General features: G+C 37.5%; 1 protein-coding gene across 1 annotated transcript in view; it reads left to right on the top strand.

Moving 5' to 3' along the window:
- Positions 1–16,157, top strand: part of IGHMBP2 (immunoglobulin mu DNA binding protein 2) — a 68,376-nt gene that overhangs the window by 21,405 nt on the left and 30,814 nt on the right. Inside the window, exons 7-8 of the mRNA XM_039353256.1 lie at positions 2,083–2,230; positions 8,040–8,214. Of these exons, the coding sequence (XP_039209190.1) occupies positions 2,083–2,230; positions 8,040–8,214 (323 nt within the window). The remainder of the gene's footprint in view (positions 1–2,082; positions 2,231–8,039; positions 8,215–16,157) is intronic.

Below are 16,157 nucleotides of genomic sequence, written 5' to 3'. Positions count from 1 at the left end.
CTGGTGCAAAGTATAGGATCACCGTGTAGGAAAAAAAAAAATCTGTATTGGTTGCCAGTTGCCTATTGGACATAATTTAAGATGACGTGAAACTTTGAATCCCTCTATATTACCATGGGTTTTTTTTAAATAATTTTTTATTTTTCCAAACTCTCCCCCATACATATACCGTGATATTTATCAGATGTTAACATACATTCTTTTTACAATCATATATAAGATACTTTTAATAAAATGAAATAAATACATACACATGACTTTTGGTGTTGCTCGCCTATTTCCCCTTTCACTGTATCCACACTCCTTCTTCTCTACTTTTCTCCCTTTCTTCTCTTCCCTACTTCCCTCTTCTTCCTCTCCTCTTCTCTTTCCTTCACCACTCTCCTCCCCTTTCTCCCCACTTCTCCTCTTCTCCTCCAACCTTCCTACTTCCTTCTCCCCTCTACTCTTTTCTCCTCTCCTCTCCTACCATGGTTTTGATTACTTGAGAGACGATACCACTATGAACGTGCCCACATGGCAAAAGAGCCTCTTTTGAAGGAGTTCCCATTGCCACAGGCAAGCCAGTTCTGTTTTCAGGAATGGGCCTTTTGTGGGCTCCAGACTATAGAATGTTTATTCCATTGCAGTGCAGGTAGTCCTTGCTTAATGACCAGTTGCTTAACGATAGGTCGAAATGACAAAGGCCTCGAAAAAGTAAAGCATTTCCAGCTACCACAGAATGTCACATCCCTGCCAAGGTGATATGATCCCTCCCTCACGTGATTGTCACTTGCCATCTTCCCTACCAGCTTCACCAGAGAGTCGATGGGGCAGCCAGCAGGAAAGATTGAAAACTGCTGCTGACTCCCTCTCATCTCTGGAGGTTGGATGAAAGAGCTCCTTGGTGATCCGTGCCTGCTTGAACCTTGGCAACTGAAATTCAGTCACACATGGACCCCAAAATACCTCTATCTCAGTGGTTCTCAACCTGTGGGTCGGGACCCCATTTGGGGTCGAACGACCATTTCACGGGGGTCGCCAAACAACGCAGTCCGCCATTTTTTCCCCCTTTTCCTTAGCTGTGCTACTCCCTTTTATTCTATTGGCTTTTGAAAGCCAATAGAATAGACTCTCTTGAATAGAGTCTAATTCTATTGGCTTTCAAAAGCCAATAGGAATTGTCCAGGCTGTCTCTGCCCTGCTGAGCCCGCCAAAAGTCCCATTCTGCAAATGGTGCCGCACCAGTGGAGTAGTCCTCGACTTAGCAGCATTAAAAAGGTTGAGAACCACTGCTCTATCTCAAGAAGAATGGCCAACTATGTGCCTGCTTGAAGTTTGACAGCCAAAATCCAAGCAAGCACGGAGCCCAAAATCCCTTCACAGGTATTGTGAGGAACTCCATTTGCTTCATCTGTAAGATGATTTAATGACTGCGACAGGAGTGCTGGGATCACTGTTATTGAGTGAAGGACCCAGGTGGGTTTCTCCCTTAATGTCCACTTTGCTCAATAACCAAGATTCCAGTCTCAATTGTGGTTGTTAAATGAGTACTACCTGAATGTTTTTAATTCCAGCAACTTTAAAATATGTGGACTTCAATTCACCAGCATGCTGCCTAGAAAAGGCTACACATTTTAAAGCTGCTGTGATTGAAAAGCACCGCTCCAATATTTAGCTCCTGTTCTTCCATTATTTAGGAAAATGGCAAATCCCACTTTCAGTTTTGACTTTTGACTGTTAATTGCTTTAAGCGATACTGATTTTCATTTTGAGTTTTACTATGCAGAATTAATTAAACAGTAGTGTTTTTTTATTACTGTAAGCTGCTTTGAATATTTATATAAGCAGAAAAACAGGTATACATTTAAAAATATCAAGAATTTAATGAATACTATTATCAACCGCTTCCCTGGTCATATGTTCATACTAAACTACAACTCGCATTGTCCCCAGCCAGTTGATAGGGTCAGATTGGAGAAGATCCACCCAAAAAGCATTTGTGGTGTTCTAATGGCATTTTATCAGAGAAATTCTGCTGTTTTACAATTTCCTTGACTACTAAATATGAGCTGTGCTGCGATCACTGTCTCTCTTATGCAGATGAAAACCAGGAAGACCCAAGACAAAGGAGAGAGAAAACATTTTTTAAATGAAATTAAGATACTGAGAAAGGAACTGAAGGAACGAGAAGAAATGGCTATGTCTGAAACCTTGCAAAAAGCTCATGTTATTCTTGCAACGAACACAGGTTAGGAGAATTTTTCTAGATTTTGCCTGTAAGGTTTAATCAAATGATTACCTATTACTGATAGAACTGTTCTATTTTTAACTCTAATCTACTTAAACTGAATCTCCCAAACTGCATAGTATATCTTTGAACTGTTTTTTACTCCAGTATCTATAAAGATAAATAGTAAATAGTGCATTATATTATTCATTTATTTGTATCCCTCTTTATTATTTTTGCCTGTAGCTCAAATACCCAACACATCTTCCTCCTCCTATTTTTTCCACAAGAACCCTGTGAGGTGGGTTGGGCTGAGAGAGCGAGAGAGAGAGGGGGGGGGGAGAGAAAGAGAGAGAGAGAGAGAGAGAGAGAGAGAGAGAGAGAGAGAGAGAGAGAGAGAGAGAGAGAGACACTGACCTAAAGTCACCCAGCTGGTTCACCGTTTCCTGCTTTCTAGCCTAAAGTCTTAAACCACTTAGATCAGTGGTTCTCAACCTTTCTAATGCCACGACCCCATAATACAGTTCCCCATGTTGTGGTGACCCCCAACCACTTATACATCACCGGGTGCCAGGGGCATGGCCAAAGAAAAGGGGGAAAAAATGGCGGACAGCCTTGCTTGGCGACCCCTGTGAAATGGTCGTTCGACCCCAAATGGGGTCCCGACCCACAGGTTGAGAACCACTGACTTAGACCAAATTGGGTCTCCAGTCTTGCTGCCCAATTTACCTTTTTCTTTTGATCATCAAGTTTTATTCTGTGACTGGACGATTTGGTAACTAATCAATACTATGAGAATTTGAACAGGAGACAAATTCTGCTGCTCACATTTTACAAAGCATTGCTTGCAGCTTTCTTGTTCCGTTTAATGAAGGAAAGGAATTTATGCATTATTTATAGGAATAATTAAGCCCTTGAACCAGCAAAGGCGGGAATTTATTTTTGTTTCCGAGTGCATACACAGCCTCTTGGAGAGGACTCTCAACCAGACTGCAATTATTTATGTTTGGGGAACTGCTTCTGATCCCATAAGGATAATTTTCAGGAAACCTTGCAGATAATTTTGTGTAAACAATATACATTAAAATATCTAACGTACAAAGTTGATTTATGAACCTAATATCAATTCCAATTTCTTACTGAAAATTATATTCCCCTTCTGCTCTGAAATTTCTCATATCAGAGAATTCTGGGCAAGCTCTGGATGTTATTTAAAAGAAATACTTTAGTCAACAATCTAATAGAAGGCATAAAATCATACTCACTCCTTTGTTGATTTAATTTACTTCTCCTGGGAAGGTTCCAAGGCCTGAGGATGACGTTGCTCAGTCCTATTCTGTTCATCCTACTTTAAGTGATGTCCTTAAAAAAAGACCATGTTCATTTGCAGAGGGACAGGCTACTTCATACAAAGTGGTGTTCGCTTCTTTAGAGGCAGACACCATCTCTGCAATTAGTGTGGTAAATGTCTACATGTATTGTCCACACCATTACAGCCAGCCCTGGAAATGGAATTATCCACAAGTGGCAGGTCTCCAACCATGTCCAAAATTTTGTGTGGATTTTAATTGCTGTGAATACTCAGTCAAATGACTTGCGAATAATCTTTTCTCCCAACCTCTGTTGAAACTTTAACTTTAAGAAAACACCTGTCTGACCTTGATGAATATAAATTACGGGGACCTGATGGATTACATCCCAGAGTTGTGAAGGAGCTGGCAGATGTTATCTCAGAACAATTGTATCATATCTTTAAAAAATCTTGGAGCACTGGGGAACTACGAGAAGATTGGAAAAGAGCTGATGTGGTTCACATTTTCAAAAAAGGGGAAAAAAACAGACCCAGGAAACTACAGACCAATCAGCCTGACATCAATACCTGGGAAGATACTGGAAAAAATAATCAAAAAACAGATCTGTGAATATCTAGAAACAAAGTTATAACTACTGTAGTAGCCAGCATGGGTTTGTTAGAAACAGATCATGCCAAACCAATCTTATTTTATTCTTTGACAAAGTGACTAAATTAGTAGACCAGTGAAATGCTGTGGATATTTAGACTTCAGCAAGGCATTTGACAAAGTAGACCACAACCTACTTCTTGGTAAGCTAGAAAAATGTGGCATAGACAGCATCACCACCAGATGGATTTGTAACTGGCTGACAAACCGTACTCAATGAGTAGTCCTTAATGGTACTACATCTACATGGAGGGAAGTAAACAGTGGGATACCACAAGGTTCTGTATTAGGCCCAGTACTCTTCAATATCTTCATAAATGACTTAGATGAGGGAATACAAGGGGATCTAATTAAATTTGCAGATGATACTAAGCTGCCAGGAATAGCCAGCACCCCAGAAGACAAGCTCAGAATCCAAAAAGATCTTGATAGACTTGAACACTGGGCCCTATCCAACAAAATGATATTAAATGTGGAGAAAAGCAAGGTTTTACACCTGGGCAGGAAAAACCAAAGTTGCAAGTACAAATTAGGCAAAACCTGGCTCAAAAACAGTAACTGTGAGAGGGACCTTGGAGTCCTAATGGACGATCACTTAAAAATGAGTCAGTAGTGTGCAGCAGCAGCCAAAAAAGCTAATACAATCCTTGATTGTATAAATAGAGGCATAGAATCAAGATCACGTGAAGTATTAATACCATTTTATAAAGCCTTCGTAAGGCCACATCTGGAATACTGCATCTAGTTTTGGTCACCACATTACAAAAAAGATGTTGAGATTTTGGGAAAAAATGTAGAGAAGAGCAACTAAGATGACTAAAGGCCCGGAGACTAAAACATATGAAGAATGGTTGCAGGATTTGGGAATGGCCAGTCTAGAGAAAAGGACTAGGGGGGACATGATAGCAGTATTCCAGTATTTGACAGGCTGCCACAAGGAGGAGAGAAGCAATCTGGAATTAAGGAGAAACTCCCTAACTGAGGATAATTAACCAGTGGGACAGCTTGCCTTCAGACGTTGTGGGTACTTCATCACTTGAGATTTTTAAGAAGAGACTGGACAGCCACTTGTCTGAAATGATATAGGACTCCTGCTTGAGCAGGTGGCTGGACTAGAAGACTTCCAAGGTCCCTTCCAGCTCTATTTTGATTCTAACTTTTTGATAGTTGTCTTGATCTAGATTGTTTTGAGGTGCTTAGTCTAATAACTAGATCCGCCATCCAGGTTTTTAAATAATAGTATGTTTTCCAAAAATGTGGGGCTATTATGACGAGCAAAGGAATCCTTTTCCACTTTAGTTTTTTTCATAGAAACCTGCGGGGGTGGGATTCAAATATGTGAACAACCAGTTCTGTGTGGATGCCGCTTCCGGAAGTCCATTCTGGGCCTGGGCAAAAAAAAAATTAGCTACCAGTTCTGCCAAAGTGGTGCAAAATGGCTGAATCCCACCACTGGAAACCTGGTTTGCACTGGTTGTCAGAAGCAAAATGTCAAACATTGTGGTTTTAGAGGCAAAATGCAAAATTGTTTTATTTGTTAAAAGGCAATTGGGAATAGATGACTCGGCACTTTTCTATTTGCTTATGTATGGATGCTTGTATGTGTGTGTGTGTGTATTTATGCATGGATGTGTATACATAAATATACAATCAGCTTTTTATTCCCTTTATAAGCATAAACTGCGTATGTGTTCAGGCTACATATAGTTATATATTTTCTGCGAATGAATTGGTTTGAAATCAGTGGCATAGACATCGGTCAAGAATGAAGATTTACAGTGTTGAAACATCAATTTCTCTGCAGTAGATTCTTTCTCCACCCCCCCCCCTTTTTTTTCAGAAGCATGTTCCCCTTGGAGCAATTACCCAGTTTTTATAACTGAAGGTAGAAATCATTGTTGCCTTCTCTCTTCTGCAAGGTTATTTGGTGCAACCCAATCTTGTCACTTTATTGCTATGCTCAGCAGGTAAACTTAATTGCTTTTATCCAAGGAACGGCACTGGCTTTTAATTAACTGAGCTCAATACACTAGGATTTTCCCAGAATGGTTAAAGTGGAATAAACCAGGACTTGCGTAATTCTACATGCAACTCAAAGACAGATCAAATAGTATGTGATTGGTAATCATAAGTCCAGCTAACCTGTACAACTGACTATTCTTTAAATATTTTTCTTATGTTTTAAACTGTTGTGTGTGTACAACCCCAGAAGGCTATAAAGAGAATGTTATGACATCTCCAGTACTACTTGTCCTTCGTCCAAAAACTCGGACACATAGACACAAATGCAGACTTGCAACTTTTACTGTTTACCTTCTGAATTAAAAGCTGCACTCATTCACACATCCTTCACACATCCTGCTTAGCTAGTAAGGCTAAGAGAAGAAACAAGAGAGGGCACCTCTGTAACCAAGGCTTGATCAGTCCCAGATCTACCTTGACATTGTTACCTTACTCCTGCCATTTTTCCACTAGATTGCCACTGGCTCATTCATTTGGAAATAATCTACTGTTTTGAGAACTATAATTTTTATTTTATTCAAAGTCTTCATTTTTGTAATTTTCTATGTGCTACATAAGTTGAAATCATTTTGAGCATCCCTTTCTGAGGCTGTATTGTGATTGCCACTCTAGGAGGAAGCAAAAGTCTAAGAATAAAGATGTTATTTCCAATAATTCAGTACTTCATTTTCTCTGCTTGTAAATTATGTTTTGGCTATTACATGGCCATGTGGCCCTATGATGTATGGTAATTTTATTGTTAGGCGACTTATTAATAGCATCCTTGTTGTTTAAATGGGCAGATTCCTTCCATACCATTGCTAAGAAAACTATACAAAAGTAGTGTATTTCTGGAGATTAGTTGGTGGGGAAAAGAACGGGAGGATGCTATTGCATTCAAGTCCTCCTTGTGGGCTTCCCATTGGTATCTATTTTCCTATTGTGGAAATGGAAGATTCAGGTAGATGGACCTGCTGTTGGGTCCAGAGAATGTTCTGCCAAGCTAAACAAAAGGGTAGAGGTTACGGGCACACTGTAGCCCAAAGTCCTTCCATAGATATAAACTCAGCAGCTCTTTCATTATAGGCTTGAAAATCAGTTTCTTTTCATTCCACACACAAATCTGCTAGCTGTTTCTTCTGCCCCTTTTTCTGACAGATGGATTTCTTATAGCAAATAAACAGTTGTGAATAAAAAGGTAGAATTTACAAGGAGGGTACAACTGCTGGTTAGGCATGACCATGTGTATGTTGTTTTCTGAGTATAAAAGAGGTTTGTCACAGCTATCTTCTGGGATTTTTATGACTTCCTAGTCTAAGTCTGCAGCTCTGGGATTTGCTGGTGGTCTTTTATCCAGCTGTTAACTAGACCCAATCCTGCTTAGCTTGCTAAAACCTGTTGATTTCATCCACTCTAATTTAGTTATGTCTATTATTGTTCAGTAGAAGAATGTTTTGATGGAAAGGAAAATTGACGACATCATTGGAAACTTCATTTGTGGCAGCATGTAACTGAAGATCATACAGCCAGAAAAGTGGCAATAACCACACAATCCAATACAGGAGGAATATATCTATCTATCTATTTATCTATCTATTTATCTATCTATCAATCTATTTTATCTATCTATCTCAGGGTTGAATTGTGGAGTCCTTGCTACTCTCCCAGCTTTGCTGATTGTTTACAAATGTTTCATTACCTGTCTAGATAAAGTTACCTAGTCAGGTAATGAAACATCTACAAGCAAGCAGCCACACTCAGAAAGCCCCAAGGGATCAGAAGACACAATCTTTTAAGACAACTAGTCCTTTTCCATTTGTGCAATGCTGAAAGGCTTCAGTGTAGTTTTTAATCTTGTTTTTAATTAGGTGCTTCTTCTGATGGTCCATTGAAGCTTCTTCCTGAGAACCACTTTGATCTTGTGGTGATTGATGAATGTTCTCAAGCTCTTGAAGCAAGCTGTTGGATCCCACTGCTGAAAGTTAGGAAGTGTATCCTGGCTGGTGATCACAAACAGCTGCCTCCCACAATCATCTCTCACAAGTAAGAAAATGTCCCGATTAACAATTAATTATTTTAAAGGTGCTGGGGAAAAGCCTGTCTGGAAAATGGCATGTCAATTAGAATAGCCATCTTTGTATTTAATTGCACAGCAGGTAGAGATAACCTTCCTTGTTTTTTAATGAATTTTGGCTATATATGTCAGCTGCTTATTATAAAGTAGAAAACTTAAAGCAGCTAACTTAAATTAATAGAGAAGCAATTATTATTTGAGCTATAAATTATTAACAGAGCACACTCTTGAACTGAAGAATACACCTTGTGAAAGAATAAGAAATAAGACTTGAATGTATTTTTAGATTAGAAGAAAGCAAATATTTGCCATGGTTAATCTTATATTACAGTCTAATCATTTGAGATGTCCACACTTCAGAGGTCTTCTGTTGAGGGGATGGTTGAACTGAATTTATTTTTCTTTGTGCACAATTTGGGAATTTCTCTTACAACAAGAACAGTGATGAAAAATGAAAAGACATTATGGATATTTTTTTTTTGCTACACCCATACACTTAAGTGGGCCCAGTATAATCTCCATAACTGGTTTGCAGCTGTATGTAAGAGCTTGTAGGCTTCCAGAAACTGAGGAACTATAACTCTGAACATTCCTTTTCATTCAGTACTGTATGCTGGATAGCACTGCAGCAGACACTTTTGAAATGCTACAGATCTCCTAGCCTTGACCTATTTAAAGAAGCCCATTATTCATATTGTCTGTTATAGCAAAGTAGTTGCTACCTTGCTCCCTAGCGATAGATTTTTGACTTTTTCCATTCTTAAACTATATACTGTGCTTCAATTAATTACTTCCACTTTCAATGAAACTATAGCTTTCAATTATATCCCAAGCCAGTTAATTATATTTTATTGGATATGGATTAATCCTGGTTTTGAAGGATCTCTGTGTGTTATGTATTATTGGTTAACATGTAACAAAGATTTCTGCCAAAAGTGAAACAATTTATTAAAGAGAACCACCCCACAGAGTTCATTTGTTATCAAACAATATATGTTAACCAAGTCTAAATTTGACTTTAAAATATATTGTAACAGTCAAATTGAAATGATTGATTTAATTATAGAACTGCTGTAGAAGAAAGGGCCAAGCCCATGAAGCAATGAGGAGGATAAATTTGACAGTACAAGAGAATTTGGCTCAAGTGCTAGAAATAAAAAAGCATCACTCATAGAAGGAATAAAGGGAAATTATCACAATGGAACAAACTCCTATGCAAAGAGCTTTGCAATTCTATACAATTAACTGCAGAATTTTTCTTGTATAATAAATCATGTAAGGAATCATGTAACCATTTGCATGGTTCAGTCAATTAAAAAAAATACTTTGAGAGAGAATATCTGAACTGGACAATCAACTGTTGGAAAGGGTAGTTGCAGTAGTTAAAAATTCATTATGATGTACTCAGAAGAATTCATTCTGTACTTTATCACAGAACATATGATCTAGATGCACTGTTGCTGAAATACAACCTGCCTAAAACCTGCGTACATTAACTCATACTAATAACAGTAGGTGAAAAGAAATCAGTATGGAAATGGCAATAGCAGTCTACCCTTTCAAAAGTTTTTATTGGAAGCTACTTGCAACCCGTGGTGTTGCAATATCTTGACCAAGAGTCCAAATGAAACTTGGACTTCAAATCCTAGATCTTCAAACGTCCACGTTCTGTGAAACTTTTGTTAAACTTTTCCTGTCAACATAGACTTATTGAGATCCTATTCATATTTTAATTGTTAATGATTTATATTTTGTAAATTTTCCCATGGGTGTGTGTGTGTACGCACATGTGTAGATAGCTTGAATTTTTCTGTTTGCTGTGCTAGAATAAATTGCATGCAATTTATTAAACTGCACCCTGGAAGATGCTAAACCAGAAGCAGGAATGTAATTCTCTACTTTCCCAGCAGAAAATTAGCAGGCAAGAAACTATAAATCGTGCATTGTTGTATATGCTGCTCTTGCTATGAAACTCTTCGGTTATTATTGTTTATGCACGTATGTTTTATGGATTTCTCATATATTTTAAGCATGAGAGAGATCCATAAAACATACGTGCATAAACTTGCCAGGAATAAGTTTAGTTCAGGAAACCTGCACATAATTGCTAATGTAAAGCATTCTTTGTGCTGTTGGCAGATAAAATAGCAAATAGAAGTTTCAACTGAAAATTGCATTGCTTCCTTGAAGACCAGCCACCCCAAAATAGCTCTCTAGTACAAATTTATGCTCTGACAGATTATATACAGTATTGTTGCTTTATAGATAAGATAATCCCAGTGCCAATAAACTTATACTAAAGGCACAGACCGGTAAAATAGTTTCTGCCAGGACATAACCTTAAGTCCTTTTTAAAGTTTCCCCATAATACTTCTACCTTTATGCCATTGTAGATACAATTTTGGATTAATAATAGATGTAATATTGACCAAGATAGTCTTTTCAAATGTAAAGAAATGTTTAGAGAGATGAATAGTAGTAGTGATAGGGCAGTTTAACTTATTATAACCACAAAATCATGTTTAAGAAGGCAGATTGTGAACTGCAAGAAAATAATTATATATGGAGCAAAAGCCAACTTGTCAGTTGTGGAAATGGTGGGTTCTTGCTATACAAATTATCACTATCATTGCAGTCCAGCTCTGAGGCTTTTATAGGAGGACAATAATAATGCAGCATCAGTTGATGATTTTCTTCTTTCCTCAGCACTCCCAGAATTGCCGGGGTTATCTCCAGATGATTGCTTCCTTGTCCTGTTTCTCATCTTTTTAGCAATGCTTAATTTGTTCTATGAAGATGTATTCAAAGGAGAATATACCAGCACAAGATATAATAACATAGTTTATAGGCAGTAGGCTGATCATGATAGCAAGAAATGTTCAACTAAGAGAACACAAAGTTGGAAGGGGCCACTTAGGCATTTATATTTAACTCCCTGCTAAGTACAAAAATCAAAATTCTTGCTTGTGTCAACAGTGGTCTGATTCCTTTAACCAAACATTTAAACTATCCAAGATCTTTCTCCTTAATTAAATATTAGTGAGAACGGTTTAAAGAGGAAAATGCTGACGTTTGAGGCTGATGTGCAGCATCTGGTATTTCAGCTTTGTACTAGAAATCTGGAGACCAGGCATTCTAGTCCCATCTTAGGCACAGCTGGCTGATGCTAGGCCAGTCACTTTTTTGAGCCCTAGGAAGCAGGCAACGGCAAACCACTTCTGAAAAATGTTGGCAACTTCAGGGATTTGTCCTGGGAGTCCCCAAGAATCAGGACTGATTCAAAGGAACCAAAAAAGAGAAATATCTTTAGCTCTTTGGTATGGCAAGGAATGATATGCCCTTAATTGAATGAGATCTGTTATTTTAGGATCAATATAAGGCATCAACATTTCTTTGAAATAGGCACTGCTGGGTATTTTGCTGCTGCTGCTTGAATCTTGACTTATTTGCTCTAATTGTGATTTTTCTGGCAGCAACTGGTTGTGATTGTGAATTGTTGAATTAAGAGAACCTTTGATCATATCTACCAGGGTTAAAATCCTCTTCTCTTTCTCTTCTAATTAGAGAATTCTTAATTACAGTTAGGATTAGTATCACATAGAAATTGTTAACAGCAGGTTTTGCTTCCAGAGCAACTATCACATGTTTGCAAAGAAGAAACTTATAAATGAAATTGCTCCCAAGACTACTACTAAACATAGCTGTAACATATTGGTAGAATATATTGGATTTTACAGACTTTCCTTACCTATAATGCTTATCCATGTGTTTTTCTTATCTCTGCCTTTCTTTGCCCCTTTTAAACTGAGTGTTCTGATAGAACCGAGTTCAGAATCTTAAGGAGACCACTCCCCTTTTTTCACCCCTTAAAGTTCACCATTTACATAGGGGGCACAGACAGTGATGGGATTCAGATATGTGAACAACTGGTTATCTGTGTGGATGCCACTTCCAGAAGTCCATTCTGGGCCTGGACAACAAAAAATTACCTACCAGTTCTGCCGAAGTGGTGTGAACCGGCTGAATCCCACCACTGGGCACAGAATTTAAACAGAGATTCCCAGAAAGTTTCTTCTGGGATGAAAAAATATATATAAGTCCTCTTCTATAGCAAATACTGCTTCTTCTCAAATCACAAAAAGCAATTGCTGCATAGAAGTAAGACTCAACTTTGCTCAATTTAGAGACCTTTAACATGCCAACTACTTTTTCATAATGTCATCCTAGCACACTGAATCTTAATGCCATACGCAACTCCATGGTTATTATTCTAGAAAGAATATTGCTACAAAATCCTAGTTCAGTCTTCCACTGCAGATCTTTTTTTTTTTAAATGCTCTCCGCATCCTAAGAGACCTGTGAGTTCCAGTACACTTTTAAAATAGAACTAGGCTTCTCTTAGAACTAGGGAAAATCTACTTTTGGTTTGTCTTTATGTTACGGTATAAACTGCTGAGTTGGAGAATTATTATGCCGCGCTATTCCCAATATCTAACTTTGTGGTTGCTAGGAGTTAAAAATGACTTTGATGGCACATAATCACTATTTGTGACTTCTCTCAAATTTGTCTAACAATCTACCTGTTGAAGTCTTGTGAAAAACTGGCATTGTACTGGGTTTTAAGAAAAAAATATAGTATTGGATGTCCTGTAAGTTTTATACTATGGATTCAAATTTTATTTATAAATATTTGAATGGGCAAACATTTGCCTGTTTATTACACTTAGCTTGATTGCTCAGAAGAACATTTTAGGGTAAAGTAGACTGGTCTTGTTGGTCCAGACTTGTCCAATGAATCTTTAATTCATTGTTCAAATGCACAAAGTACATACTCGTAACCTATCGTTAAGAATACTTCCCTGGAAAAGGTGAGATGTTGGAGTTTTTGTGAAATTATCCTGGTCTGTACTGATTCATAACCATGCTTAATAAGAAAAGAAGTCTCATTGTGGGGGAAAAAAGAACAGTAACTTCAACCAGTATGCTGTGATATAGGTCCATGCACCCATTTTGACCTTCAAGTTCAAAATGAGAGAGGTCATGCTCACTATTTCAAATTCAGAAAGGTTTTCAATTATCGAATGTACTCCTACACCTGTCCAATACTGAGTTTGCAATAGGTATTGGCCACTCTGTTATCAGAACAGTTGTTAGGTATATGCAAACTTAGAGTGGATGTTTCTGTGTAAAGGGATGGGTAACAAAGCAGGAGTGTGTCTATGTACATCTGCACATAAGAAATCATGGAGTTTCTATTACACTCTTGAATTTCTTGAGGGCTATCTTCTTTTTCCAAGTGATCCTCAAAGGAATATTTTATGATAATAAAATATTACATGATAATTCCTTCAGGTAAATCCAAGTGTTAAGGACTCTTTTCCCAAGCTATCCAGTCAGCTTCATGATTGAGCCAAACTTTCAATTTTTCAAATCCAACATGGCATTCAGGAGCCTGTTGAATCCTAATTTACTTCTGATGTTGATCTTGAGTTGACCCACACCTGTATCAGTTTGAATACAGATGTAAATGCAGAATGTATATTGCATGCAAATGCAAATATATAATTACCTACAGTGTCATTTTTCATCTAGGCGCTTGGAGATCTATATGAAAATAAAGCTATAGGCATAATAAATTATAAAAACAAATTGCCCAAAAGGCAATACGCTTCACATTTTTCTGTATTGTTCTTGGTACCTTATTAAAATTACAAATTGTATTAAAAGTACAAATAAGAAAGAATAACATTAATTTGGATCTTTATAAATATATAGATGGAGTACATTGGCTAGATTTTGATGATAATACAGCAGTGGGAGATAAAAGATATTTAAGAAGTATGCTTGTTGGTAAATTAAGTCTGTTCTTTAAACGAAGATGATTTATCAAAGGAGAAAATTTATTTGATGTACAAGAAAGGAGCCCAGCTTCTAAGAAGGAAAATTCATTATCTATAATCTCATTTAAAGTTATGGCAACAAAAATAAAAGCAGTTATTAAAAGCTTGGTGGAAAACCTCAGTAATAGAAATGACAATATTAGACACAGTTAAATTTTGTAACAAATTTATGAACTTAAGATAAACAAAGTCATTAGTAAAAAGAAAGTTACCTTTTGTTCAGTTACTGAATGATGGTGTATGATAAAGATTAACTAAGCAAGATAGCAGAAGAAAAATTGGAATACAAATTAAAAATAGAACAGAAGTACAGCAATGAGATTAAAGTCTTGAACATAGATTTTTTCTCAGTATGCTCTTTGTTGAGCCAGTATGGTATAGTGGTTAAAGCATCAGGCTCGAAATTAGGAGACTGTGAGTTCTAGTCCCACCTTCACATACAAGGCCAGCTGGATTACCTTGGGCCCTTCTCCCTTTTAGCCCTATTAATCTTGCCAAGAAAACTGCAGGAACGTGTCCAAGGAGTTGCCAGGAGTCAATACTGGCTCAAATTGTCATATTTTGAGTGCATTATAGAAAGACCTAGTTCTCTTGAAAAGTCCGTAGTGCTGGGAAAAATAGAAGGAAAGAGAAAAAGAAGATGACCAGCAACAAGGTGGATGACTTAAGATACACCAACAATTAGTACCCTGTTGGAAGACCTGAAGGACCAACTTGGAGACAGATTGTCCTGGAAAAAAATCTATGTGGTTGCCAAAAGTCTACCCGAACTTGACAGCATTTATTCAGTTCATAGAGAAATCTCAGGGAGTATCTTAAAATTATAATAACAATTAAGCTATGTATTGCTATAAAGCACAAGTTCAAGTTCCAATATGATGCTCAGATACAATCTTTAAAAATATCTAATTGATACCATCCCTATAATCTAGATTTTGAGAAATGTCTTGCAGAAAAACAACTTTTCTTAAATATTCTTTGCTTGGAAGTTGGTATAAATAAAACTGAAAGTGATGTAATTTAATACACTGAACTATTGACTGAAAAGTCTTCTATCTCAGAAGATTGGATAGAAGAGATCTATTCTGCTTAAGTTGAACTAGTATAGTTAATTGGAGAATGATACACTAGCCTTAGGGCCCTGCCCATGGCAAAGTCAAACTAAAGCAAAAAATAATATAAAAACATACGAAACTCAAACTTTTATGTCCCTCTAGAGCAGTGGTTCTCAACCTGTGGGTCGGGACCCCATTTGGGGTCGAACGACCATTTCATGGGGGTCGCCAAACCATGTTGTCCGCCATTTTTTTCCCTTTTCCCTAGCTGACCTACTCCCTCTTGGTGGCCACACCCACTTGGGGGTCACCACAACACGGGGAACTGTATTATGGGGTCACGGCATTAGAAAGGTTGAGAACCACTGCTCTAGAGGTCTAGTTAGGTGCTCAGCTCTTCAGTTTTAGTCAGCCAAATATTGAAGACAGCTTGAAATGTATAAATATAGATTGCTATGATGCTATGATTGCTATGATTTAGTGTTTTACCAATTGCTGTCTTGAAAGACAAGTGTAGGATATTTTTTTATAATGAACAGTTTTTGCCTGCATAGAACAGGAAATATATAAACCAGGGTTCATTTTTTTCTGTACACCCCATTTATAGGGATGTTAGGGGCTTATCCTGTAGGTACTTCAACTCCAAGATTGCTGCATTAGCCTTACAAGACCAAACTATCAAAATTTCTATTTGGGTGACAGGACTATAAGACCCTTTCAGCTGAACTGGACTCATTTCATTGCAGCAACAATGGAGACAAGATGTTTTTGGTGGGGACAATATTTCTGTTTGTTGTGGTATATTGTATCAGGTTTTGCAGTGACTTGAAATGCTGATTCACAGTGTGTTCCTAATGTGTTAAAATTGTTAACTTGTGTTAGATTTTCTTCACCAAAAGCACTTTAACACCCATAAAATGTGCTTATCAAATAATTTGAAGCATATAATGTTATTTT

The sequence above is a fragment of the Crotalus tigris genome, unplaced genomic scaffold, assembly GCF_016545835.1.
Source record: "Crotalus tigris isolate CLP2741 ecotype Arizona unplaced genomic scaffold, ASM1654583v1 scf7180000018504.2861643, whole genome shotgun sequence".
NCBI lineage: Eukaryota > Metazoa > Chordata > Lepidosauria > Squamata > Viperidae > Crotalus > Crotalus tigris.
Note: the sequence above shows the minus strand (reverse complement) of the source record. Positions and strands in the feature narration are given on the sequence as shown.